Below are 25,637 nucleotides of genomic sequence, written 5' to 3' on the forward strand. Positions count from 1 at the left end.
ACCTTTTTTTGTTTAATTCCTGCCAAGAACGGTTCTGCACTCAGACTTATTTATGGCTCCCGTGCCGCCTCGAGATGCTGAGCAGACGCTATTTTGAACACCTTCTCTACGTGTGTAGCTCTGAGTTCCAAACCAGAACTTCCTCCCTAAAAGCTGGAAGACCACAGTATTAAGTCATTTCAACCTTCTGTCAGTTGTTCCGGGAGTCATCGGTGCCTCTGGATCTCTGGCAATGGTCTAATTTAATTTGATTTAAAGTGAAAATACGCTTTTCCATCTCCATCAACACCAACGTGATGCTTCCTCAAAAGCAATCATGGTTTAACAAAGACAGACAGTGCCCTGGTCACTGTTACACACTCAGACCCAGATGGGCTGTCTTTGTTGGTCTCAGTCCACGGAGGCAGGAGAGGGTGAAGGTGGTGAGTCCAATGGCCTGACCTTTTTTTTTTTTTTTAATTTATTTATTTATTTTTGGCTACACTATCGCTTCGTTGCAGCGAGTGGAGGCTACTCTCTAGTTGTGGTATGCGTGCCTCTCATTGCAGGCTTCTCCTGTTGCAGAGCTCAGGCTTTAGGGCACACGGGCTTCGGCAGTTGCAGTCTGCGGGCCCAGGAGCTGCGGCTAGTGGACTCTAGAGTGAGGACTCAGTAGCTGTGGCTCACAGGCTTAGGTGCCCCGCAGCCTGTGGAATCTTCCCCAACCAGGGACTGAACCCTGCATTGGTAGGCAAATTCTTAACCAATGAACCACCAGGGAAGGCTAGCTCATTCCTGATCTTGCCCAGTGAGAGGTCTATGAGCTTGCACTGGATCTTGCTGGGCCTTGACTTCTTCATCAGTAAGAGGCATGATCACAGTGACCGTCTTAAGGGGCTGAGCTAAGAAATCACTGAAATGGTCTGGCACACAGTGAAAATGCAAACAGCATTAGCTGTTACAATACTATGACTACTGAACAGCACTGCTTGTAGCCTTTTTGGGTGGATGAATTAAATTCTTACACTCCATGCAGCCACAGTTTCAGGTAAAATGGTTCTTTTCCATAATGGAAACACACACACACACACAAACCTGAACTCCTAAGTCCTCGAGGATCTATAACCTGGCCATCAAAGACATGACTGACCACGTGAATCCCCAAAGAAGCCATGCCTCCATGGGGCACCCCTGTGGGAAGCACTGCTGCCCGGGCCTGGCTGTCTCTCCCCTGCTGCAATTTAAGTCATTTCCCACAGAAGAGGTTGTGAAGTGACAGTCAAGCAACCTTTCAGGCATCTTGGCAGATTTCATTTTCTGGCACAGATTTGCTGAATGAATGACACGTCTGAAAGTTTGCACATGAAATCAAATTGGAGAAAGCGTTGCATCAAAAAGCCTGGGCAGCAAGGGGCTTCTCTGGTGGCTCAGTGGTAAAAGAATCCACCTGCCAATACAGAAGACCATGGGTTCGATCCCTGATCCGGGACGATCCCACATGCCTCGGAGCAACTAAGCCTGTGCGCCACAGCTACTGAGCCGGTGCTCTAGAGCCTGGGAACCGCAACTACTGAAACCCAGGCTCCCGAGAGCCTGAGCTCTGCAACAAGAGAAGCCACTGCAGTGAGACGCCCGTGCTCATGACAACTAGAGAAAAGCCCACAGAGCAACAAAGAAAAAGCACTCCTCCCACAAAAAAAAAAAAAGCCTAAGAAGACTGACAGTGTGAAGTGTGGGGGCAGGCGAGGGGGAGGAACAAAGGCCTTCAGGGATCAGGAGGGCAACATCAGAGAGAGAAACTGGCCAGGTGGGCTAGAGCTGTGGCCAGGCCAGCACTTAGATACGGGGTAGCTGCTGCTTGGCCCTGGGCGAGCACAGACCTGCTGCTGTTGGACTGCTCCGTGTTTTCCAGAGAAAATGGAAAAAGATTTTATGGGAAATTCAACAGTGGGCTGCTCAATATCATCAACAAATTCAATCTTTAAAATGGCAGGAGCCAAAAGAAACAGATCTTTGGGCTTGATGTGGCCCAGTTGGCCAGATTTCGAGCTCTGGTTTAAAGGAGTCCCACAAATGAATTCCACTCCTGTGGCCCGCTGGAATGAATGCCCGCTCCAGTATTCTGGCCTGCAGAATTCCATGGACTGTTTATCCATGGGGCCACAAAGAGTCAGACACGACCGAGCAACTTTCACTTCACAAATGAATTCATCTTTTAGGGAAGGAATCCGTTGTCATCAGAACCGTGTCCACTTTCAGCCATCTGCTGTACGGATCGAGATTAAATGAGATAATTTGTGTTGAGTGCTTTATTCAGTGCCTCGCATATGGTAATGTCCAAGTGGAGCTTAGTAGTATTTTTCCCTGAAGTGAGACCATCTACAGAGGAGGAGGGAACCTCACAAAACCCCAGCCCAGACCTCAGTCTCCAGGGAGCCTCCATCAAAAGGCCACCAACAAGCAACTGGAGGAAACTGCTCCGAGCTCAGAGGGAGGGTTCATCTTCCTTCTGAAATCTCCCTCCCAAAGCTCTTCAGACTGCCGACAGTTTTAAATCAACATTCATCATTTCATTACACTTGTCTTCAGTCAAAACTTGAAACTCTAGAGGGGATGGCTTCCAAGGGGACCCTGTCTTTTGAAGCATGGTTTCCTGTTTGTTTCCTTTTAGCTGAAAGCAATGATCCATCTTTATTTTTCTTCCTAAAAGGCTACCCCAAAATTAAACAACTCGGATATTTAACAAATAGGCCCATCAGCTACAGCAGGAAACAACAAGCATTCCCGTGAGGGTGCGCTCAGAGCAGTGAAATGACAGTGATAAACAGGGGACACAGAAGGGCTGCGAGCAGAGGGGTCGACAGCTGCTCCCGTCACTCTCGACAGGACTTCTGAGGACAGTCGGACGGGACTTGGCCAAGCCCGCTCTTTTCTCAATCAGCCATTCAACACTGTAGGAGCTCCCCGTTCCCACCCAAGCCCCCCAAATGAAGGCTCTGTGGGGGATGGGGGTTGTGGTCCAAGTAGGACCTGATCACCTGCTTGAGAAGAAATCTTTATGGATGATGCAGTGCCCTAGAAAAGAACCGACACCCTGGAGTCAGACAGAACTGTATTTAAGCTTGGACTGTGAACCCCAAAAGTGAGAGAGCCTTTTGTTGACAGCTACGTGCCCAGCATGTGCAAAGGTACTGGGGCCATCACAGGTATTTGATTTTTAAAAAAGCTGCTGAATGAATGAATGAACCATCAAACTCAGAATTCAACACTTCATCATCACAAGTCATGGGTCAAATTACTGACTCTCTCCAACCGTCAGGTTTCTTGTCTATCAAACTGGAAAACCATCCCCACCGTCCAATGACCGTACAACATGGCACCCAGTGCATCAGAGGTGTTACCAACCACACCCCACCCTCCCTTCCTCCATCCTCCCATCTCCTCCTGACTTGGGTGGGTATCCAGCAACAACATAAGCAGGGCTCACATGGGGGCCTTGAAGTTGACCCAGGGGAGGAGCTGGCTTGGAGCAGAGGCAGACGTCCTGAGGACGAAAGAGAGCAGATGAAGCCCAGAGGAAATAGGAGAAACGCAGATGGGACCGTGAGCACAGAGGAGGAGAGCGGGGTCTGCAGAATCAAGGGTGGGAGCAGGGGAGCGACAGAGATCAGGCTGCAAGAGTAACAGAGAGATGGGGGTCCATCCAGGAGCTAGCAATGCGGGCGAACTCACAAGGTGGGCCTGAAGATGGGCGTTCTCATGAGCCAAAAGCATTTGCCAAAGGACCAGGGGCTGGGGGAAGGGGGACACGGCCATCCCACCAAGCGCCAGGTCCTTCTCAAGCTTTGTGGTCATGGCTTTAAAACCACCTCAGGACTGGCGAAGATTTGCTGGCATCACCCAACAGGCAAAAGGGATACACAGAGAGCAACCCATTTTTAAAATATCACCAATAAAACTGCTTTAACAAGACATTCCTAACAGGCATGACACTAATGAGCCATCTCGGTGAGAAGCAAATGTTAATTTGCTCAGAATCCAGGGAAAATGATGGCATTTCAAGCCGGGGAAAACCCATGCAATCATTTGGCAATGGGGCCAGGACATGCATATATGCGTGCACAGGTACACAAGCACACACACCCTGCCTCGCCATTCTAAGCCAGACTAAAAGCCCATCTTCCCAGAGCCCCAATTCCTTTCCAAGGTGAATAGAAGAGTAATGATATGTTAACAGCAGCAGTGAGAACAACAAAAGTAACTAACACTTCTGCTGTAAATTATTTAATTCTCCAAACAGAGTGTAGTAGGTCTTCTGTTGTCCCCACCTCACACATGAGAAAACTGAGGCTCAGAGAGTCTAAGAAACATCACGATCACACAGCGTATCTGCGGGGCATCTCCTGTTTACCTCATGGGGCTCTACAGGGTGCCAATCGTTCTCAGATCACTTATGCCACTGAAAGACACAATCGCCAAAGCCAACAGGAGAGTCCAGGTGAGGACCCAAATTATCTTCATGTGACAAGTTGGTTCAATGCCTGGGATTTATCTCCCAGGCACTCTGCAAGGCGCTGAGACAACAGAACCCAGGAAGTCAGAGTTCCTGGCCCTATGAGATGGATGAAACTGGAGCCCATTATACAGAGTGAAGTAAGCCAGAAAGATAAAGAACATTACAACATACTAACACATATATATGGAATCTAGAAAGATGGTAACGATAACCCTATATGCAAAACAGAAAAAGAGACACAGAATAACAGAACATACTTTGTGAACTCTGTGGCGAGAGAAGCCGAGGGTGGGATTGTTTCAAAAGAAAACAGCATTGCTATATGTATCAGGTACCTGATCACCAGCCCAGGTGGGATGCATGACAAAGTGGTCGGCCTGGTGCATGGGAAGACCCAGAAGGAATCGGGTGGACGGGGAGGTGGGGGGGGGATCGGAGATGGGGAATACGTGTAAATCTAATGGCTTGATTCTTATCAATGTATGACAAACCCACTTAAAATGTTGCTGAGTAATTAGCCTCCAACTAATAAAAAAAAAAAAAAAGAAGACGTCTCCTGTCTGTGTCTCCTGGTGATGAAACAACCATTTTGTTGGGGAAGCCATGATTTGCCCGCCTCCAGTGCCTATGGCACCAGGGGCTAAGCCAAGTACCCGGATCTGGCCGGTCTACCGAGCCCTCTCCAAGTGGCCACGGAGACTCCAGCCCAGGTCTTCAGCTGGGGTTGCTGAACCACTAGCATGGAAGCCTGAAGTCATGGTGCTGATTCTGCCTCTCCGGGTGAAGAGGCCCCTGAGGATGCAGTCAGGGAGGAAAGGCCACTGAGATGGCAGGGACAGCGTGGCCTGACAGCATCACATCAGTGCCCACATCCAGCCGGACCTGAAGCCACCTCTTAGAACAGTCTGTGACCTGAGCCAGTAAACTCTGCTTAGTGATGCTTAAATCATTTTAAGATGGGTTTCTGGCACTCATAACAAAGAGAAAAGTGAGACACAGACATAAAAAATAAGACAGAAACCGTGATAGAAATGTACTCCAAAAACCAGAGTGCCCAGGGGAAGGGATGTACAATTCCTCCTCACAAAAGACTTGACCGTGATGACATTACAGGAAGGTGACTGATGAGCCAGAGAGCCTGGTCGTCTGGGGACGGAGACCCACAAATCCTAGGCACCAGGAATCAGTCACGCTCCAGGAAGTCTTACCATCTGCAGGCTCACCCCGGCCAAGAGTCCAGCGTTCTGAGACCAGGGCCACAGCCTGCGCTTCTGTTTCCCAACAGTTCTTGCCAGAACAAAAAACACTGTCACTGGGGGTGTCAATCAGCCCAGACCCTGAGACTGAGCTTGTGGAAGAATTTCCTTTCCATTTAGCTCGAAGATTCTTGAGAACGCCACTGAGTCTGTTTTAGAATTAGCCACTTTAATAAACAATCTTGATCTGAAAGACTAAGAGATACTAACAAACCAAAAACATCTTTGGCTGAGGGTATGGCTCAGACTCTAAAGAGTCTGCCTGCAATGTGGAAGACCCAGGTTCAATTCCTGGGTCGAGAAGATCCCTTGGAGAAGGAAATGACAACCCACTCCAGTTTTCTTGCCTGGAAAATTCCATGGACAGAGGAGCCTGGGAGGCTACAGTCCATGGGGTCGCAAAGAGTCAGACACGACTAAGCAACTAACACTCTCACTTTTCGGTCATAATTATGGTAGTCAAACAACAAGAGCAATACAGACAGACCTCACAGATGCTCTAGGTTTGGTTCCAGACCACCACGATAAAGCGAATCACACAGGGTTCAGGGTTTTTGGTTCCCCAGTGTGTATAAAAGCTACATTCACATTGTCCTGCAGTCTATTTAAAGGACACAATAGCACTGTGTCTTAAAAAACAAAAAAAAAAAACCTTAGTTAAAAAATATTTGATTGCTAAAAAATGCTAACCAGCATCTGAGACTTCAGTGAGTCATAATCTTTTTGCAACAGTCCCATCAAAAGCACTGATCACCATAACAGATATGACAATAATGAAAAAATCTGAAATAGTGACGTCCCTGGTGGTCCAGTGGTTAAGAATCCTTCTGCCAATGGAAGGGACATGGGTTTGATCCCTGTTCCAGGAAGATTCCACATGGTACGGAGCAACTGAGCTCCGTGCCACAAATACTAAGCCCGTACACCCACAGCCTGTGCTCCACGACAACAGAAGCCGTGCCCCACCAACACAGGAGCCTCAGCTCGTCACAGCTAGAGAAAGTCTGCTCAGCAGTGAAGACCCCGCGCAGCCAAAGATAAATTTTAAACAATGATAAAAGAGTTTAAAATATTTGGGGAATTATGCAAACGTGGCACAGAGACAGGAAATGAGCAGATGCTGTTGGAAAACGGCACCGATAGGCTTGCTCGACACGGGGCTGCCACCAACCTTTGATTTGTAAAAACACAGCATCAGTGAAGCTCAATAAAGCGAGGTCTGACTGTAGCTGTCATGATAAAGCAGCCACAGTTCACGAAGTATACCGTGTAGGAGGCTTATAAATATTCTACATGCAGCTTCTCACGACATTGTCCCAAGACTCTAAGACTGGTATATACATCTCCATTTTATAGGTGAGAAGACTGAGGCTTAGGAAAGCAGGGTCTGCCCAGGGGAACAGCTCAAGTCCATGACCCTGCCCTTCCCACTGTCTGGGGCTGAGCTCCACGGGATGGTCCTATGGAAGTCGAGAGGCTCGTGACTCAGCACGAAGGGCCCTGGCCGCCTGACACTCAGTAAGATGGTGCTGGGACCTCACCCAAAACGGCCGCCTCCCTGGAGCAAGCCCAGCACGTGGCCCACTCAGCGCCTTCCTGAGTCCTCTCTGCACCCACCAGTGCCCCGCATTCTCTGATTCCTGCATTCGCTCTCACTCACACTCGGTTTTTATGTGCCTAGAGACTCCACCTGTTAGGATCTGAACTGTGTTCTCACCAAATTCACATAGTGGAATGAAATCCTAAGACCCAGGATATCAGAATGCTACTGTATTGGAGATAGCGTCTTTAAATGAGGTCACCAGGGTGGCCCGAGGCCAATATGACTAGTGTCCTTAGAAGAGGAGATCAGGACAGGGACATGGCTGAGGGAAGACCATGTGGTGAAGGCCGCCGTCTACAAGCCAAGCAGAGAGGCCCCAGAGGAAAGTGACTCTGCTGACACCCTGGTCTCAGACACCCCCAGCCTCCAGGGTTGGGAGAAAATGTAACACGTCATTTAAGCCACCCAACCTGTGACATTTGGTCATGGTGGCCTGAGCCAATTAATATTCCCTCCAATCTCCTCAAATTAGAGGAGCTCCCAACCTGCTGCCAAGGCTGATGGCTCAGAAGCTTAACAAGAACCCAGTGATCTGAGCTGGACCATAAGGAAGACTGAGCATCAGAGAATTGATGCTTTCAAACTGCGGCACTGAGGAAGACTCTTGAGAGTCCTTTGGACTGCAAGGAGATCAAACCAGTCAATCCTAAAGGAAATCAACCCTGAATATTCATTAGAAGGACTGATGCTGAAGCTGAAGCTCCAATACTGTGACCACCTGATGCAAAGAACTGACTCACTGGAAAAGACCTTGATGCTGGTAAAGACTGAGGGCAGAAGAAGGGAGTGGCAGAGGATGGGATGGTTGGAGGGCATCACTGACTCAATGGACGTGAGTTTGAGCAAACTCCAGGAGATGGTGAAGGACAGAGAAGCCTGGTGTGCTAAAGCCCATGGGGTCACAAACATGACTAGCATATAACAATAACCACAAATATGTTCTACAAATAAAGCTGCCCAGGGGCTGTTTCAGCATCAACACTGACCACACATGTGACTCACACAGAAGACATGAAATCCTGAGTCCCCTAGTATTCTAACACGACAACCCAGAGGCCCATCAACCCTACAGGAAGCCTCGAGTATGTCTCCCCACTCTTAGCAGCTGCCTCCACTGCAGCCCAGTCCAGTGTTCCCCAAATGTCTCTGACAACGGTCCACAGTAATAAATGCACCAAGCTCCAGCCAAATGGGGTCGCCTCCACTGACCCCAGCCACGATCACTGCAACACCCCTACCCCACCCCCTGTACGCACATGGCTTCCAGGCCCTGTGCCCCCTTCACTGTCCCACTGTGAGACTGGGTACATTATTATCCCCATTTAACTCCAAAAAACTGAAAGCATAGTTTAGGCTTGCAGACTTGCAAGTGACCTAGATTCAAACCCAGGCCACCTGACTCCAGACTCCAGTCGGGGTTGACAGACTACGGGCCGTGGGCCACAGCCAGCCTTGCTGACTGCTTTTACACAGCAAGTCTCATTGGAACACAGCCCTGCCAAGTCCTTTCTGAGCCGTCCACAAAGACGAGTAGATGCCACGTGACCATGTGGCTGTAAAGCTGAACAAACTGTCTGGCCCTTTACAGAAAGCTTGCCATGTGGTCCATGGACCGCATGGACCTAGTGATCCAGTGGTTAAGAATCCAGCAGCCGATGTTGGGGACAGGGTTCAATCCCTGGGCCAGGAAGAGTCCACACTCTGCAGAGCAACTAAGCCCCTGCACCACAACTACTGAGGCCCCGCTCCAGGGCCCACGAGCCACAACTACTCCGGAGCCCAAGTGTCCCAGAGCCTGTGCTCCACAAGGGAAGCCACCGCAACGGGAAGTCCACACACTGCAATGAAGTGGCCCTCACTCGCCACATGAGATAAAAGCCCACGTCTGACTCAGTTCTAATGAGATGGACGAACCTAGAGCCTATTATACAGCATGAAGTAAGTCAGAGAGAGAAAGATAAATATTGTATACTGAAGCATATATATATGGAATCTAGAAATATGGTGCTGATCAATTTATTTGCAGGGCAGCAATGGAGAAAGAGACATGGAGAACAGACTTATGGATGTGGGGGGAGGGGAGAAAGGAGAGGGTGAGATGTATGAAGACAGTACCATGGAAACTCACAGCACCATGTGTAAAATAGGCAGCCAACAGGAATGTGCTCCTGTTGTATGACTTGTATGACTCCGGGAACTAAAACACGGGGCTCTGTAACAACCTACAGGAGTGGGATGCGGAGGGAGATTCAGGAGGGAGGGGATATATATATATATGTATACCTATGGTTGATTCATGTTGATGTTTGACAGAAAACAACAAAATTCTGTAAAGCAATTATCCTTCAATTAAAAGATAAAGTGGCAAATAATAATAATAATAATAAACTGTTTCACGGTAAAAAAAAAAGAAAGAAAGAAAGAAAAGAAAAGCCCTCACAGAAACAAAGACCCAGAGCAGCCAAAAATAATAAATAATAATTCTTTTTTTAAAAAATGGGAGCTTGCCAACCTTGCTATCAGCTCCTGACCTCACACCAAGCCCATCCCACTCAACCCTTCCAGACTCTCCCCAACTCTGACTGCCCTTCACACCCTGACAGGAGAAAAAATAAAAGAGAGAGAGAAAAAAAATTGTATTTAAATATAATCCTCCTGATAAAATAAAGAAGAAATCAAATTCTCTGCAGGTTCTTTTGTTCTCAGGCATTACCAAGATGTCAACCTCATACAAGATAATAAATAAGAAGAACCAGCAAAGTGCTTCCCAAATATTTAATTAATGCATTTTATCTGCTTCACCACCTGGGAACAATGGGCCACAGGTTGGAAGATCAAGTCTAAACCTTACTGTTGAATTCTTGGTTTTACAAAGTGCTTGTCACAACCTTGATATTACTTAAATGTAGCTTTTTTTCTGTTATTATTAATTAGGTTTTTTCCTAACAATCGGTATCACAATTAACCTTCAAAGAAGAGCTGCTGGGATGCATGTAACTAATTTTTACAAAGCAAACCTTTCCCAAGTCACCCCGTGCTGGCTTTCCATTCCTCCCTCTTTTGGCAGATTTCCTTGTCAAATTAAGATCTGCTCTGATACCGTGCAAATAAATGGCTGCGACATTCTAACAATGCTGCCGTTCTTACCAATGACATTCAGAGGGGTCGACTAGAGTGGAGACAGTCAAAATGGAAGCATTCTTAGATTTTGATTCTCTTTTCCCAGGGCAAAATTTTGCAAAGGAAAGTCAGTTGAAACTTGGGTGTCATCACATGGTTTCTGTTCCTTTCACAGGGCAGTTGCCTTGCAATGTTGATGTAACATACTTACCATTAAGGAGGATTATGTAAGGGGCCAGAGGGAGAGAAAGAGCTTTCTGGGTGAAGTCACTCAGAGCTTGTGTCCTGGTTGAAAACTTTGCTGTTGCTTTCTCTGCTTCTTTAATTTCTCTCAACATCTTTCATTACCTGATGGGGTTACTGGGGTTTTAAAAATGAATGTCCAGGCAGCCTGGGAGGTTTCAGAAATTTCCCAGAGAAATGGATTGCTGGGTGAGGAGGACCATTTATCAGCTCTGAGCTGAGTTCATGGTACACTGGTTACCATCAGAGGGGCTAGGAGATGAGCAAAGAACCAACACTTAAGCTTCAAGGTCAACTAACTGGGCTTTGTGCTCAGTTGCTAAGTCATGTCTGACTCTTTGCGACCTAATAGATGGTAGCCCGCCAGGCTCCTCTGTCCCTGGGATTCTCTAGGCAAGAATACCGCGGTGGGTTGCCATTTCCTTCTCCAGGGAATCTTCCTGACCCAGGGATTAAACCCGAGTCTCCTGCACTAGCAGGCAGATTCTAGGCTCCTGAGCCACCTGGGAAGCCCCCTTAAGGTCAACTAGATGGGGGCAAAAGTACTAGACAGAATCACTTCAACAGACGAACTCAGGCCAGGGATTACAAATTGGTTTTGCTCACTCTGTATAACCTACACAGAAGGAAAATTTTAGCCAGGTGCCAACATGTAAATGCCAAAAGTATTTCCCAGGGCAAGAGTCAGCTGGCACTGGCCCAGGGCCATCCTCTCTGGACACTCGTGTCTTCCACACAGTCCTCCCACGGCCTCCCTCAGCCATGCTCCCAGCCTGGACCTCGCTGGGGTGTGTGTTGGTGAGGCCACCTTCACAGCACCCAGGGACCAGTTGGTGATAAGTTGCTCTGTTTTCTTAGACTCCAAAGATACGGTCCTCAAAACTAAAGGGTTGCCTAAAAACCCATGGAATGCTGAGAAAATGGACTGAGTCATGAAGAAAAAAATGGGATGGTTCAAATAACCAACCAATAAGATAAGCTTGCATCTATCAACTGCCTGTTATGTGAAGAATTTGAAAATCCGATTCTGTCTGCTCCCAGCAAACCTAGGAGGTAGGCCCATATTACAGATGGGAAAATTGAGGCACGGGAGAGAAGTGATAAAGTCAGTATTCAAACAGTATTCAAATAAAGTCAGTATACATCCCTCTCGAGAGCACAAGCCCTTAACCACCCTAATAGTGTCTCCCCAGGGAGGGAACTCAGAATCCAGGGTCATTTTCTGCTGTGTCTGGACACCAGAGAGCACCCCTGAGCTCCAAAGACAAAGTTCTCCTCTGAGCACATTCTCGGTCTCTCTGAAGATAGAGCCTGGTGCTCATCTCCCTTTTCACCTCTGGGCAGGCAACAATTTCTGGCCAGTTGTTTTGTATTCATCATGGTATTCGCAGTTATTTTCTCTTGAGGGCAAAGGACAGTGCTGGTTTTTCTTATAAACAAATTTACGTTAGGCAAAAACTGAGAACCAATTTAGAGAAAATAGTAAATTGGTACTGGTGGGCAGATACGGCAAAAATCCTGACAGTCAAATAGGAATGACTCAACTCAAGGTGACGGCGTGAAGATGTGTGGCGGGTGATGACTCAGCCTTAGGTAAGTGCATCTTCAGGAGGGTCGTCGGAACAGGGTGCTCAAGACAATCCCTGGGTACGCAGAAAGAAACACGGGTGCTCCAACTTAGATCTGGCTCTACCTGACATCTTAAAAGGTTTCAGGGTTTTGCTTTGTCTCCTAAATAATCTATGCATATTGCAAACAAAGATGTACACTGCAGATTTCTTTTTATCAACTGGGGTATTCCACCAAAGCAGCTCAGCTACCCACAACCAGATTTCTGCTTTTCCAAAGGGCAGGATCCCAGGAGATCTGCAGTGATCACCTGGTGGGCACCGCCCCCACCCCCAGCATCTTTTCCCTGTCCTTTCTGTGATGGCCTCTGACTTCCACTGGCGACCCCATGTAATTCTGGGCAAGAGGTTCCTCTCCTGGCTCCAGGGTGGAACATGTGATGGGACTAGACAGTCAGGGAACTCCCCGCTCCACTGCCACCACCAGCATGACTGGGACGACGGGTTCCGGCTCAGGTCCTCTGTGGGACACTGGGACAAATGCTTGTCCTCTGTGTCTGCTCCACCCACTTCTCCACAAATCAATCTCTCCGTATCTCACTGAGTAAAAGGATAAGCCAATGGGTCAGCCTGGAGCCACCGGTTTTCCTCACTGCTGGCTCGTCTAGTGAGCGGGGCTCGGCTATGGAAAAGCAGCGACTCCTGGGGAGCAGGCGAGGCCGGTGATGAGGGATGCCTGCGGCTGGCAGGAGGGGCGTTTCAACCTACATCCTGACCTCCTCCTGCTGGAAGCTGCAGAAACCTGCCGCCGACAAACCCACGACGGCCGAGCCCAAGCAGTCCTCCCCGTCCAGGAAAATTTCTAAGAGAGAGAATGCTACTTCTTCCTTCTTCCTGATTAAGTGCCTCCACAGTCCACAGAGCCAGGAAGAACCCCTCCCTCCCAGGGCTGTTACAGGCGGGATCTGAGCCAACACGTGCCGAGCACGGAGCAGACCCTTCCTGGGACTGCTGCCCGTACCGCTTCTCTAAGAAGCTGAGGCTTACAGAGTTTCAGGAACATGTCCAGGGTCACCCGGTTAATAACGCATATTTGATTCATTTCATATTCATTCCACGTTTGTTAAGTGTCCACTGTGTGCAAGCCACCATGTATACAATGGTGCCTAACACAGACAGGCACCTTCACCCTACATTCACAGACAGTGAAAGTGCTAAGTCGCACAGTTGTGTCTGACTGTTTGCGACCCCATGGACTGTAGCCTGGCCAGGCTCCTCTGTCCATGGAATTCTCCAGGCAAGAATACTGGAGTGGGTTGTCGTCCCCTTATCCAAGGATCTTCCCAACCCAGGGATCAAACCCAAGCCTCCTGCATTGCGGGTGGATTCTCTACTGTCGGAGGCACCGGGGAAGCCCCCACAGACGGTGTCAGGTTCTAGCTGAATGTGCACTGGGTTGCTCGCAAAGTGAGGAAGTGAGACTTTGATGTGCTCTCTGTGGCTTGACAAGTAGTGCCTCCCACTTTCAGGGGATGGAAGGGTGGCCGTCACTGTGGGTCTCCAGGCAGAACCCAGGAAAGGCCAGCAGGCACTCGAGTGGTCCCTGGGCCTGGGGCCCAGCTGCTCAAACTCCCCAGCATCTCTAGATGAGTCACTAAGCCCCACCATACAAGAAAGGGACGGGGGTGGCGGGACTTCCCTGGTGGTCGAGTGGTTAAGAATCCACCCGCCAATGCTGGAGACACGGGTTTGATCCCCAGTCTGGGACAATCCCACATGCCATGGAACACCTAAGCCACAACTAATGAGCCAGCGCTCCAGAGCCCGGGAGCTGCAACAACTGAGCCCACATGCAAAGACTCCTGAAGTCCACGTGCCGAGAGCCCGCGCCCTGCAACAAGAGAAGCCACTGTGATGAGAAGCGCAAGCACTGCAACGAAGAGTATTCCCCACTCGCCACAATTAGAGAAAGCCCGTGGACAGTGATGAAGACCCAGCACAGCAAAAAAAAAAAAAAAAATAGTAATTAAAAAAAAAAAACGGGACAGGAAAAGAAAGGATGGGTTGTTCATGAGGATCATGGGAAACAGCCATGACAGAAAGCTGTCAGGGGATGAGGAGACGATGGGGGAAGGGGACCACCAGCTCAGGGGGCAGGACCCGAGATGGGAAAGGTGGGGAGCATCACATGTGGAGGCCTGTGGCCAAGCACAGGCCCTGCCTGCCTACAACCTGTGCACGGAGTGCTGGGAACGGCCATCTCTGGGCCCACAGATCAGAAGAGCGTCCACCAGCCCTTTCCCTGGAGAAGCCCTGGGATCCTGGGAACAACACTTCCTTGCTTTGTGAGCAATCCAGTGCACATTTAACTGTTTAATACCTGACACCGTCTGGGAGGGCTTCCCTGGTGGCTCAGACAGTAAAGAATCCACCTGCAATGCAGGAGAAGCCCTGGGAATGACATAGTAGAGAAAAAAACTTCTGGAGGACAAGGGCAGGTGGGAGGGGAATGACTATGATTAGATTTCCTCCAAACAAAGTAGATAGGAAACAAGCTGAGCCAGAAGTGTACAGGTCACATTTCATTTAATAGTTAAAAAAAAAATCAAATAATAAAGTGAGATGTGTCTAACCAGGAGGGACATGGGGCTTCTGTCCTGGCCACCACTTCATGGTCTACTTTCCACCCAACAGCCAAAGGAGCCTTTTAAACCCTGCCTCTGCTCAGAGCCCTCTGATGACTTTGCACGTGGCCTCAGAAGCTCCCACTTCCTGCCATCTTCCGAGCTCACCATGCAGTGGCCTTGTCTTCATCATTCTGTCCACCTGGAGGCCGCGGGAAAAGCCAAGACGGAGGAGCACACACAGAAACCAGGAGAAGAAAGGGGCAGAAGGCAGAGAGGGGGACGTGCCTGTGTGAGCCCACGGGGGCAGTGGGAGGGGCGCAGCAGTGGGGATGGAGGGAGTAACCCTAGGCGGGCAGGGCTGGCCCTGAAGTAACGGAGAAGAAGGTCTGATGCCAGGAGAGGTGCCTTCTGCAGGTGACACCAGTCAACAACAAGTCAGCCCTGGATCCTTCCACTCCTGAGGCTACCGCCAGGCCCTCCGACCTATCAAGCTTGATCCTGCCTCTGGCCTTTGACTGGCTGTCTGCCTGGGACACTACACTTCTAGACCTTGAACTTCAAGCATCACCTCCTCAGAGGACCCCTGACCATTCTGCCCTGCCCCTCACCCAGCTGTCACCCCATCACGTTACCCGGTTCTTTGCAGAGTAGGGGGCTCTACCGGGAATCAGCTTGGCTGTGTATCTGTGCCTTTGCTGACTGTCTCCCCAACGAGAATGTCACCTCCACTCCAACAGAGAACATGTGCCTTGTGCCCTGCTTAGGCCCCCAGCACCTGGCCCAGAATATGTGATCCAAAACTTCTACTGGTTTCTTTAGTGCTGACAGCCCTCCGCTGTTTTTGTAAATACAGTTTTATTGGCATTGGATCCGTCTCCCAGGGCTGCCATGACAACATGCCACAGGCAGGGTGGCCTAAGTAACAGAAACGTACTGTTCCCAGTTCTGGAGGCTTGAAGTCCAAGGTCAAGGTGTCCGCGGGCTGGCTTCTCCTGAAGCCCCTCTCGTTGGCTTACAGATGGCCACCTTCTCACTGTGACCTCATGTGCCTTTCCTCTTGGAGCGCACAGCCCTGGTGTCTCCGTGTGTGTCCAGATCTCCTCTTCGCACAAAGACATCAGTCTTCCTGGTGGCTCGGGGACCTACTCTTATGACCTCATGTTTAGTCACTCAGTCGTGTCCGATTCTTTGCAATCCCATGGACTGTAGCCCACCAGGCTCTTCCGTCCATGGGATTCTCTGGGCATGAATACTCGAATGGGTTGGCATTTTCTACTCCAGGGGACTTTCCCCACCCAGGGATCGAACTCACATTCCCTGTGTCCCCTGCACTGGCAGGCGGATTCTTTACTCACTAAGCCATCGGCGATCTACTCACGGGCCTGTGTCCACTACGGTCACACTGCGGGGGGCAGGGCTTCAACACAGGAATTTGGGGCAGGAGGCGGGAACACCACTCAGTACAGAAGAGAGCAGAGCCACACCCATGGTTGACACGCGGCCTCTGGCCGCCACCCCGCTTCAGCAGGAGAGTTCGGTTGTGACGCAGACCAGCACATGTGCACGGCCTGGAACATTTCCCAACCAGCCCTGCACAGAAGCTTGCTGACTCCTGATCCAGAGCAGGGCTCCTGTTGTGTTTACTGTGTCATAATGATCCTCATTTTTCCCAAGACCCTTCATCAGAAGACCCCAGAGAAGCCCCACGCAGAGCGCCGGGACATGTTCTTCAGCTTCACTATCACCAGTAGTCTTATCACTCCCCTGGGTCGGTGACTGAGGCATCCCTGATTGCAGAGTATGATACCAGAGATGAAAAACCCAAGCCCGCAAAGCCATAATTAAGATGCACCCAGAAAACAAGGGAAGAGAATTACCTGTCAAATGCCAGCCCTCCGGCAATCTGTGAGAATACACAGTTTGCTAACAGCACCTGCAGTGTAATTCAGAAACCACGCGAGGACCGTTCAGAGGACAGAGGGATCTGGTGTTCCAGGAGGACACAGAGTTAATACTAAAGGTGTCACTTTTTATCCACAAAGAGCTACCAAGGGCCCCAGACACGCCTGACTTCTATTCCTCCTGTGGCTTTTTCTCCCTTTTGGTTCAACCACAATTTCAATTAGAAGCAAAGAACCTCAGTTTCAAAAGCTCAGGGGAAGAAGATTGCTGAAGAAGCAACTTTAGCTTTTTTTAAAAACAAATCTTAGATAGTGTTTCCCATGTTCCAGGCACTGTTCTAAACCTTTCATCTCCATTAACTCATTCAGTCCTCATGACAAACTGATGGTGGGGGGACAGGCGTGGCATGCTATGATCTCCATCATACAGGTAAGGAAACAGACTCAGAAAAGGTAAACGGCTCAGCCGAGATCACACAGCTACCAAGTCAAGGGGCCAAGATTGCAATCCAGGCCATCAATCCAGGGCTCAAGTTTGCCCCCAACCATCACTCTGTATTTCTTCTTTCAGGTGGAGAGATCTCATCTGTGGGCCAGTCATCCGCAAATGCTATAATATTTCATATAATTCTAGGAATATATATAGCAGTCTAAACGAAGACTACATACAGAAGTCTAAAAGGAAGAATGACTAGCTTAGACACCAAAGAGGTAAGATCATAAACACTCTCTACATTATAAGAAACCACTGCTGCGAGATTCCATTTACTGAGACTCTACTACTTACGTAATCATTCTCTGAACCAGTATCAGTGGGGAAGCTACTCCACACCCAGCACTGGGTTAGGTGCAAAGAATACAATGGTGATGGAAACTGACACCACCCTGCCTTCATGAGACTTGCAGTCAAAGGGTGAAACAGACAGAAAACAAATGCTCACACAAATAATCACAGATTAAGACCAGAGATAACAGGAATCAGGCTAGGAGCTGTCCTAGTTCATCCTGGTGGGTCATGGAAGGGCCCTTCTCGCCCGGCCGGAATGTACCAGGTCACAGCTGGCAGGGGCTTTCCCAGAAGATGGACAAGCACGTGCAAAGGTCCTAAGGTCAGCCTGTGGGTGGGCACCACCATTCTACCCTGGCACAGACCATGAGGGAGGTGTCATCATACTTATTTCACAGAGGTATCACCTGAGCGGTTAAGACTCAGGGTCTCAAAGTTCCTATATCACAAAGCCATACCTTCCTGATTCCCAAGGCCACCTTGTCCCCAATGGGCCATGCCATTCTCTGTCTGTGAGAGGGCTTTCAAAGCCAATAGACTTTCTGGTTTTCTTATTCTTTGGATCCCATAGGAATGTCTCAGAGCCAACTATGTAAAAGTTCTATTTCCATCTTCTAAGAGTGGACAACACATCTAGGAAATCGTTTCCATCCATAACACAGAAGTTACCTGGTCTATGAATTTTTTTAAACAATAGAGCCCTATGGAAGCATCTCCTCCACCCCTTGGTCCCCAGGAAAGCAGCAAAGGGTGTTCCTGAGGAGGACAAGAAGATAAGGCGCTAGATCCTGAGCTCCAAAGAAACAGGAGGCCCTGGGCTCCCCTGCCCTGCGCACCTCACCTCTGCTCCTGGGACAAAACCTGCCTCGTGGGACACTTCATTTTCAGCTGCGTTCACAAGGAAAGCTCTTTGTGCTCACTGACAGAGCTTTCTTAAAGACAGACCCCCAACTCCCACCAACTGGCACAGAGCTAAGGGAAAACCTTTACGATACAGGTGATGGGTTTTCATTCAACTTGCATCTGTTATGCACCAGCCCCTGGCCAAGCACTGGGAATTTGGAGGTAGGTAAGTCATAAATAAATTACAATGCTGTTAGTGTTGTGATAGAAAGACGCTCAAGGGGCTGGAATGGGAGGGGGCATTCACTCATTTATTCATTTATTCAACAAACAGTGATCAAGCACTGTAACAGACACTGCTCCCTTTCCCCCAACATCCTTTCTGCTTTAAAGGAATAAAGCTAATAAGTTGTGCTAGACACATGGCTGCCAGAGAGACTACGTTTCCCAGCATCCCTTGCAGCCCAGCATCCCTTGCAGCTACCTCAGCATGGCCATGGGACCAAGTGCCACCCAATGAAATGTGAACGAGTGATGTGAGCAACTCCTGGGTCTCACAGCCAAGGTGCTGCCTCTCCCTTTCCCCTTCTCGAGGGCCAGCAAAGCAACAAGACAGAAGGAACCTGGGGTCTTCCCTGGTGTTTTAAAGTAAAGCCTTAAAAAAAAATGAAGGAACCTGGGCCCCTAAATCATGTCACAGAGAAGAGCTGCGTACCTGCACGAGCCCATACCAACTCTAGCTCTCATGTAAGAGAGAAGTGATTTTTTCCAGTTAACCCAAAGATAATCTGTCTGTATTAAGCTCATTACAACAAGCCCCACCCATTTTTGTTGTTGTTCAGTTGTCAAGTCATATCTGCCTCTTTGCCCCCTCAATGGACTGCAGCATACCAGGCTCTCCTATTCTTCACTATCTCCTGGAGTTTGCTCAAATTTATTTTTATTGAGTCAGTGATGCCATCCAGCCATCTCATTCTCTGCTGGCCCCTTCTCGTTTTGCCTTCAATTTTTCCCAGCATCAGGGTCTTTTCCAATGAGTCAGCTCTATGCATAAGGTGGCCAAAATACTGGAGCTTCAGCTTCAGCCCTTCCAATGAATATTAAGGGTTGATTTCCTTTAGAATTGACTGGTTTGGGCAGCATGGGCAACCCATGCTGCCCATCTGTTCTAGGTGCCAGGAATGCAGCAGTGACAGTCGAAGTCTCTCCTCCACAGAGCTCACCATCCTAACCACAGGCAGCCATCAACAAGTACTTCAGACTGTGTTGCTTCAAAGGAAGGAAGGTGAAGGGTTTGAGGTTCATCCCTGTGAGCATGCATGCCCAAAAACACCCATTCGAGGAAGTGAGAGCTCAGACCTGAAGGCTGAGAGCTGCCGGCCCTGGGAAGAAACTTCCATCCAGAGGTGGCTTTGGGAAGACATAGAAGAAGGCCAGTGCAGGGTTGTCCAGTGAGCAGAGGGGAGAATGAGACCAGAAATGAGGATGGAGGAAGGCACCTACACCAGCCCAAGAAGTCCAGGAGGACTGCCTGGAGGAAACGACACCTGGTGGTTGCTGTTCAGTCACTCAGTCATGTCTAACTCTTTGCAACTGAACAACAAACCCCTGGGCAGGATATCAAATGAGGTCCACAGGCAAGAAGGTGTGCTTCCAGCAGAGGGAACTGCATAACAGAAGGAGCTCAGGAGGTAGCCCTCGGCATCTTCAGTTCCCATCTGCCCCTTTTGTGAGGGAACCTGCTGGAAGACCCCAGACACAGGTCCAGCAACCTTGGGGAGGAGAAGCACTGAAGGGTTGGAAACAATCAGCAGGTTCCTGGCTCAGGGGGGATTTCAGAAAGCCAGAAAGTGACTCCTCTGAACCCCTGGCAGGGTTTCAAATGAAGAGCTTGATTTTTAAATGATGTATCCTTGCATCCTTGCCCTGTGGAATTGATTATAAATGACCAGCCCTGGCTTATAACTTTCTTATCTAAAGGAAGTCTTACTTTATTTTTAATACAATTTATAACTAGGTGATAGTCCTCCCAGGGAAGCTTCATCTCATTATATGCCTTCCTCTGCTCCTTCCACAGTGGTTACTGAAGAAACATCCAACTTCCCCTGCATGTTTCCATGACGGCAGTCCATGGAGAGACTCCAGGGGACATTTCAGGGCAGAAATGCAGCAAGCAGCCTTTTCATAGCTCACGTGCTGTCTTGCTCACTGCTGACTCATGACTTTGGGTGAAGCAACAGCTGAGTCTGCAACTCCTCCATCCCTCCTGGTCCTCCTGGGGGTCACCCTCTCCTGGGCAGGGCTGCGGGTCTATCTCCATGATGAAGGGCCCAGCTGCTTCGGGGCACCCACAGCACCCTGGGGAAGAAACGAGAATGAACATGGCCTTGGCCCAGGCATGGTGCCAGCCTGCTCTTCACCTCACACTTCAGGTCTGTCTGTCCTTGCTGGCAGCCGCCCTGAGGACTTCAAGCTCCAGCATCAGTGGTAAAAACAACGGCCCTACAGAGGTTCAGCCTGCTTCTGCAATTGTGTCAGACCAAGCTCCCAGACCAGATTCTAGAACATCCGTGTGTACAGACTGCTTGGCGGTTGTGCTTCTTTCTCGGAACTCCAACTGCTGCATGTTTGACTTTAGAAGTATGAAGACAAAATACAACCCAGCACTGAGCCGGGACGTGAGCTGTGCAGATGAAAGGGGTGTGCGTGGCTTCCAGGCCAAGGGCAGGGGGATGATCACAGGCAACATGACACCCGCTGGAGTCTCAACTTCACTGCCCTTTCTAAGGGACACTGCACCTCTAGCCTGGCAGTGATGGACACGGGTGATTAGAAGCTGTGAGTTGGCCCTGCCTCCTGGTTACCACCAGGGTCGGAGAGCGGCAAGGTAAGGACGACGGCACCTACCTCCGTGGTCCTCATGATGGCCCTTCATTCAACACACATCTACAAAGGAACTACTACGCGTCAGGAACCATGGAGGCTCTAGGATACCAAGCTCCCAGACCAGATTCCAGAACATCCGTGCGTACAGATTTCTTGGTGCACGAAGCAGCCTCTGCTCTCATGGAGAGGATGAATAAGCCGAGAAAGGCACAGGGGACACACATCAGCGTGTGTGCGGGGGCAGGGAAGAAAACTGAGGGGGAGGGCGGCACCGTGGGAGGAGGCAGGGTATTCTGGAGACGAGGATTAGGGAGAAGGGTCTTCCTGAAAGGCAGATCTCTGAGCAGGGACCATGAAACCTTCAGGACAGTGAACGCTGGCAGGCTGTCTGCTACTGTCACAGCATCAGCTACAGACATGGGCAGGGCTGTGGAGACGGCTAGTTAGATGTGTATCTTTGCATCTCTCTGCCCGAGCACCTTGGGCATAGGATGAGACTTGCTGTTCTGCAGATAACAAGCGCTCTGTCTATACCGAAGGTCTTAACTGAGCACGACTCCAGTGGACCCAAAACTCTCGGGGGAGCACATCACTTCACTCCCCTCTCTCAGGGTACACACAGAAATCAGAGGGGGGCCTCAGAAACCAAAAGCACTCCCAAGCACAATGGTGGATCGTCTTATCTTGGAGCACTTTCTGCTGATGCTAATGCCCCAAAGAGAAACGACCTTTCCGTCCTAGCAAGGCTGCCTTTTACACAAAATCTCTGCCATAACCACGCATGTTTGAACCTTTATCCCCAGCCAACTGTGACCTGCGTTTCCCTGACTCACTTTTCTCTTCTCCACACCCAGCAGGGTTAATGATCTTCTGATGGGTCTGGACATAACCGACAGCTTACATAGTTACACTTATAACTGCCGTACCCTGTCGCTTTTGCTCACAAGATAAATAAATCCTTAGGTGTTGTCAAGACTCTCCAGCTGAGAAATTGATGGAACTGTCTTTAATTTGTACCTGTCCAGGAACATCTTTTACGTGTAAACAGCAACAGCGAATATTACACAGGCATGGCAGCCATCAGCCTTGGACCCAGGAAGTCAAGCCTTCTTTTCTGTTTTGTCCACTGTGAACCCCTGGCACCCAGAGGAGTGACCGGCACATAGTAGGTACTCAGGACATATGTGGAGGGTAAGCGAGCAGGCGTGCTGGGGTTTAAGAGCTGTGCCTGTCCGAGCCACGGGCTGCGGCGCCCCGGTGGTCACCCAGCGAACCTGAGGCAGGAATCAAGTCTGGGACCACCCCAGGCCCTGCGGGGAAATGGTCACAAGGCCACACAGTCAGGACAGGCGGAGCAGGGGCTGCAGGCGTCAGAAGCCACCCGGCGAGGGGACCAGGTGGAGTGCCAGACGGCGGAGGATGAGGAACAGCAGGCGTTTGCCTGCCAGACCAGCTGGGTGTCACCTCTGCTGCTGGCTGTGCAACACCCTCAGAGCAGTGAGGCTGGGGGTCTGGGAGTCCCGAGGGTCAGGATCACCGGGGAGGCGAAGGACGACACGGAGGGTTGGCGGCAGCACTCTGCCGACAGCTGGGGTCGTATCTGATCACATGAATGACCAGCCTGGCCACGCCGGTGCTCCATAGAGTCCTGACGGAAGGCAGCCGGGCACTGCCCGCTGTGCAGACAGGCCCCCGGGAATCCCAGAGCCACGCGGGCTGTGACACTCGCAGACGGCTCAGGAGCCCGAGGGGCCCCCACAGAGTCTACACGGACAGCCTCCTGCCTCGTCCTCTCTAGACAGGCACCCAGCAAACGCTTACAGATGCCAGGCTGCACAACACTGGGCCAGATACTTGGGGTAAGACGGTGAGGAAAACGGACCCTGACCAGCACTCGTGAGACGCGTGAGGTCTCAGCACAGGTCCTCACTTCCGCATCGGCTTCCCCATTTGTGAAACGCGCGCGTGGTGACAGTTCCACGTGACATCGCTCCTCCCGTTCGTGACGTCACAGCATCCTCACTGCAGGGAGAACAAACACATCCCCCACCCCCTCACCACCACATCCCACTAATCCCCACATCCTCGGTCTCCTGAGCCCCAATACGTGTAACCATTCACTCCCAAGACAACATGCTGCTGGCATCACGAGCCCATTTGATGAAGGAGAAAATTTAGACTTGAGGCAGCTCTGAGCACCCCAAATCTGAACTTGCATCTTTCTGTTAAAGCCATCCCAGTGGCCAGAGCTCTTTTCTGAAACCCATTCTTCAACTATTTAAACGTAAGGAAGCTGGGATACAGAGGGGCTTGGGGGCCACGTCCCCATGATCCCAACGTTCTCAGTCTTTTTTTCTTTTTTATTGTATTTTTCCTAGGTTTTTTTTTCTAGGTCCTGGTTTTCTATTTAACTTATTTATTTAGTTAGTTAGTTTTAAATCATTTATTTATTTTTGGCTGGGTGACAAGGCATGTGGCATCTTAATTTCCTAACCAGAGATCGAACCTGTGCCCCCTGCACTGGAAGTGCTGAGTCTTAACCACTGGACCTCCAGGAAAGTTCCCCAATGTTCTTGGTCTCAAGACAAAGTTTAGAAGAGCAGCGATTCTCACCACTCCCACTAAGACCAACACTCTGCCTCCTCTGGACGCAGGGGCTCCTGGTCAGCTTGACAGGACAGCTTGGCAGACAAGCCTGTCCTTTGCTGTCACATCTCCAATAACTCTTGAAGCATCTCCAAAGTGCTGGGGAAACAGAGTGGAACATCCCGCCGTGACCTCTGAAGGCCAGGCCGCTGCCTCGGGAGCTCCACCATCTGCGCCAAATGCAGGTTCCCTTCAATTTCAACTGGAGGGATTGTGGTTGTAAAGGCGGCGGAACGTGCACCCAAAGACATTTACACGCACGCTAGCCTCAGCCAGAACAGGACGAAGATGTCAAAAGCTCTGTAATATTCTAATTCTCCAGCCAAAGATTCTGCCGTTTCAACAAATCTCAAGATACATTTAAAGGCTTGTTATAAGTCTTGACAGGTTACAGCTTGTAGCCACTCTGCCTCATGTATGTGTGTTCAGTTGCTCAGTCGTGTCCGACTCTTTGCGAGTCTGTGAACTATAGCCCTCAAGGCTCCTCTGTCCCTGGGGATTCTCCAGGCAAGAATACCGGAGTGGGTTGCCATGCCCTCCTCCAACGGATCTTCCTGACCCAGGGGTTGAAACCAAGTCTCTGACATCCCTCGAACTGGCAGGTGGATTCTTTACTGGTTCTTCCCAGTGCCACCTGGGAAACCCAGCTCCTCTGCCTGGCCACATACCAACAGAAAAGGCAAGAAATTAGACCACATTCTAGTGGAAACACTGTCTTTTCGTCTCCAAAGTCCAGAAATGTGAAATTCGGAAACTGTCACTGCAGTGTCTGAGGTTTTCAGAGCCTGTATAGGACCATGATCAAGCGCCATCTGCTTTTCAGGGTGGGCCTGGGGTGACTAGGAGCCCAGTGCAAAATTTAAGAGGGCACCAAAAAAAATCAGGCATAAAGATAAGTCATGTTTTTGTTTGTTTGTCTGGCTTTGTTTTTCGATGCTTATTAGCATGCGAGATCTTCCCCGACAGCGACTGAACTCATGCCCTTGCACTGGAAGCACAGTCTTACCCACCGGGCCACCAGGGAAGTCCATTAAGTCATGTTTTTGTGCAACATTCAGAAAACTCAAGATGAATGCAAAAAAATCTATAATGAAAAGAACAGCACAATTTTTCATAAAGACGAGATGAGTAATACTGATTTGTCCGATTGCCTCAGGCTGTGATATGGTGGGGCTCCACACAGCTGCCTTATCTCTTGAAGAATGTATTTAACCTCCTTGTACCTTGGCTTCCTCATCTAGAAGATGGAAAGTACAAAAAATACCTTCCCTCAGAGGGCTGCCGTGAGGACTGAATGAGACAGTAAGTGTAAAGCATGTAGAGCATTGTGCCCGGCACAGAAATGTTCAATAAATGCTGAAAGCAGCACCCCATCTCCCACCACCTACTCCATCAGTAACATCTCCATCACCATTTCCATCAGTAACACTTCCACCACATCTCCATCAATGACACCTCAAGCGCCATCACCCACTCTATCAGTAAGGACTCTACCTCTACCTCCTCCTCCACCAAAAAACACCCCCACCAGCATCACATCCTTCATCAATATATTCTCAGTCAATACCACTCCTCCCCTATCACCAAGAGGAGAAAGATGGAGAAAACAGCTAAGCCCCTTAAACAAACCAGGCTGTTCTGGGCCTCCTGAGATCTTTCCAA

At 49.7% G+C, this 25,637-nt stretch overlaps 1 protein-coding gene across 4 annotated transcripts in view; it reads right to left on the reverse strand.

Moving 5' to 3' along the window:
- The window catches only part of SNX29 (sorting nexin 29), a 579,583-nt gene that overhangs the window by 238,165 nt on the left and 315,781 nt on the right, over nt 1-25,637 (reverse strand). The window contains exon 16 of one of the 4 annotated variants that reach the window (XM_043455632.1): nt 19,504-20,801. The exons of the other annotated variants lie outside the window; for them this stretch is intronic. Within the exon in view, the coding sequence (XP_043311567.1) occupies nt 20,754-20,801 (48 nt within the window). The 3' untranslated portion in view covers nt 19,504-20,753. Of the gene's footprint in view, nt 1-19,503; nt 20,802-25,637 lie in introns of those variants that run through there. 4 annotated transcript variants of the gene reach the window in all.

This window comes from Cervus canadensis, chromosome 32, assembly GCF_019320065.1.
Source record: "Cervus canadensis isolate Bull #8, Minnesota chromosome 32, ASM1932006v1, whole genome shotgun sequence".
NCBI lineage: Eukaryota > Metazoa > Chordata > Mammalia > Artiodactyla > Cervidae > Cervus > Cervus canadensis.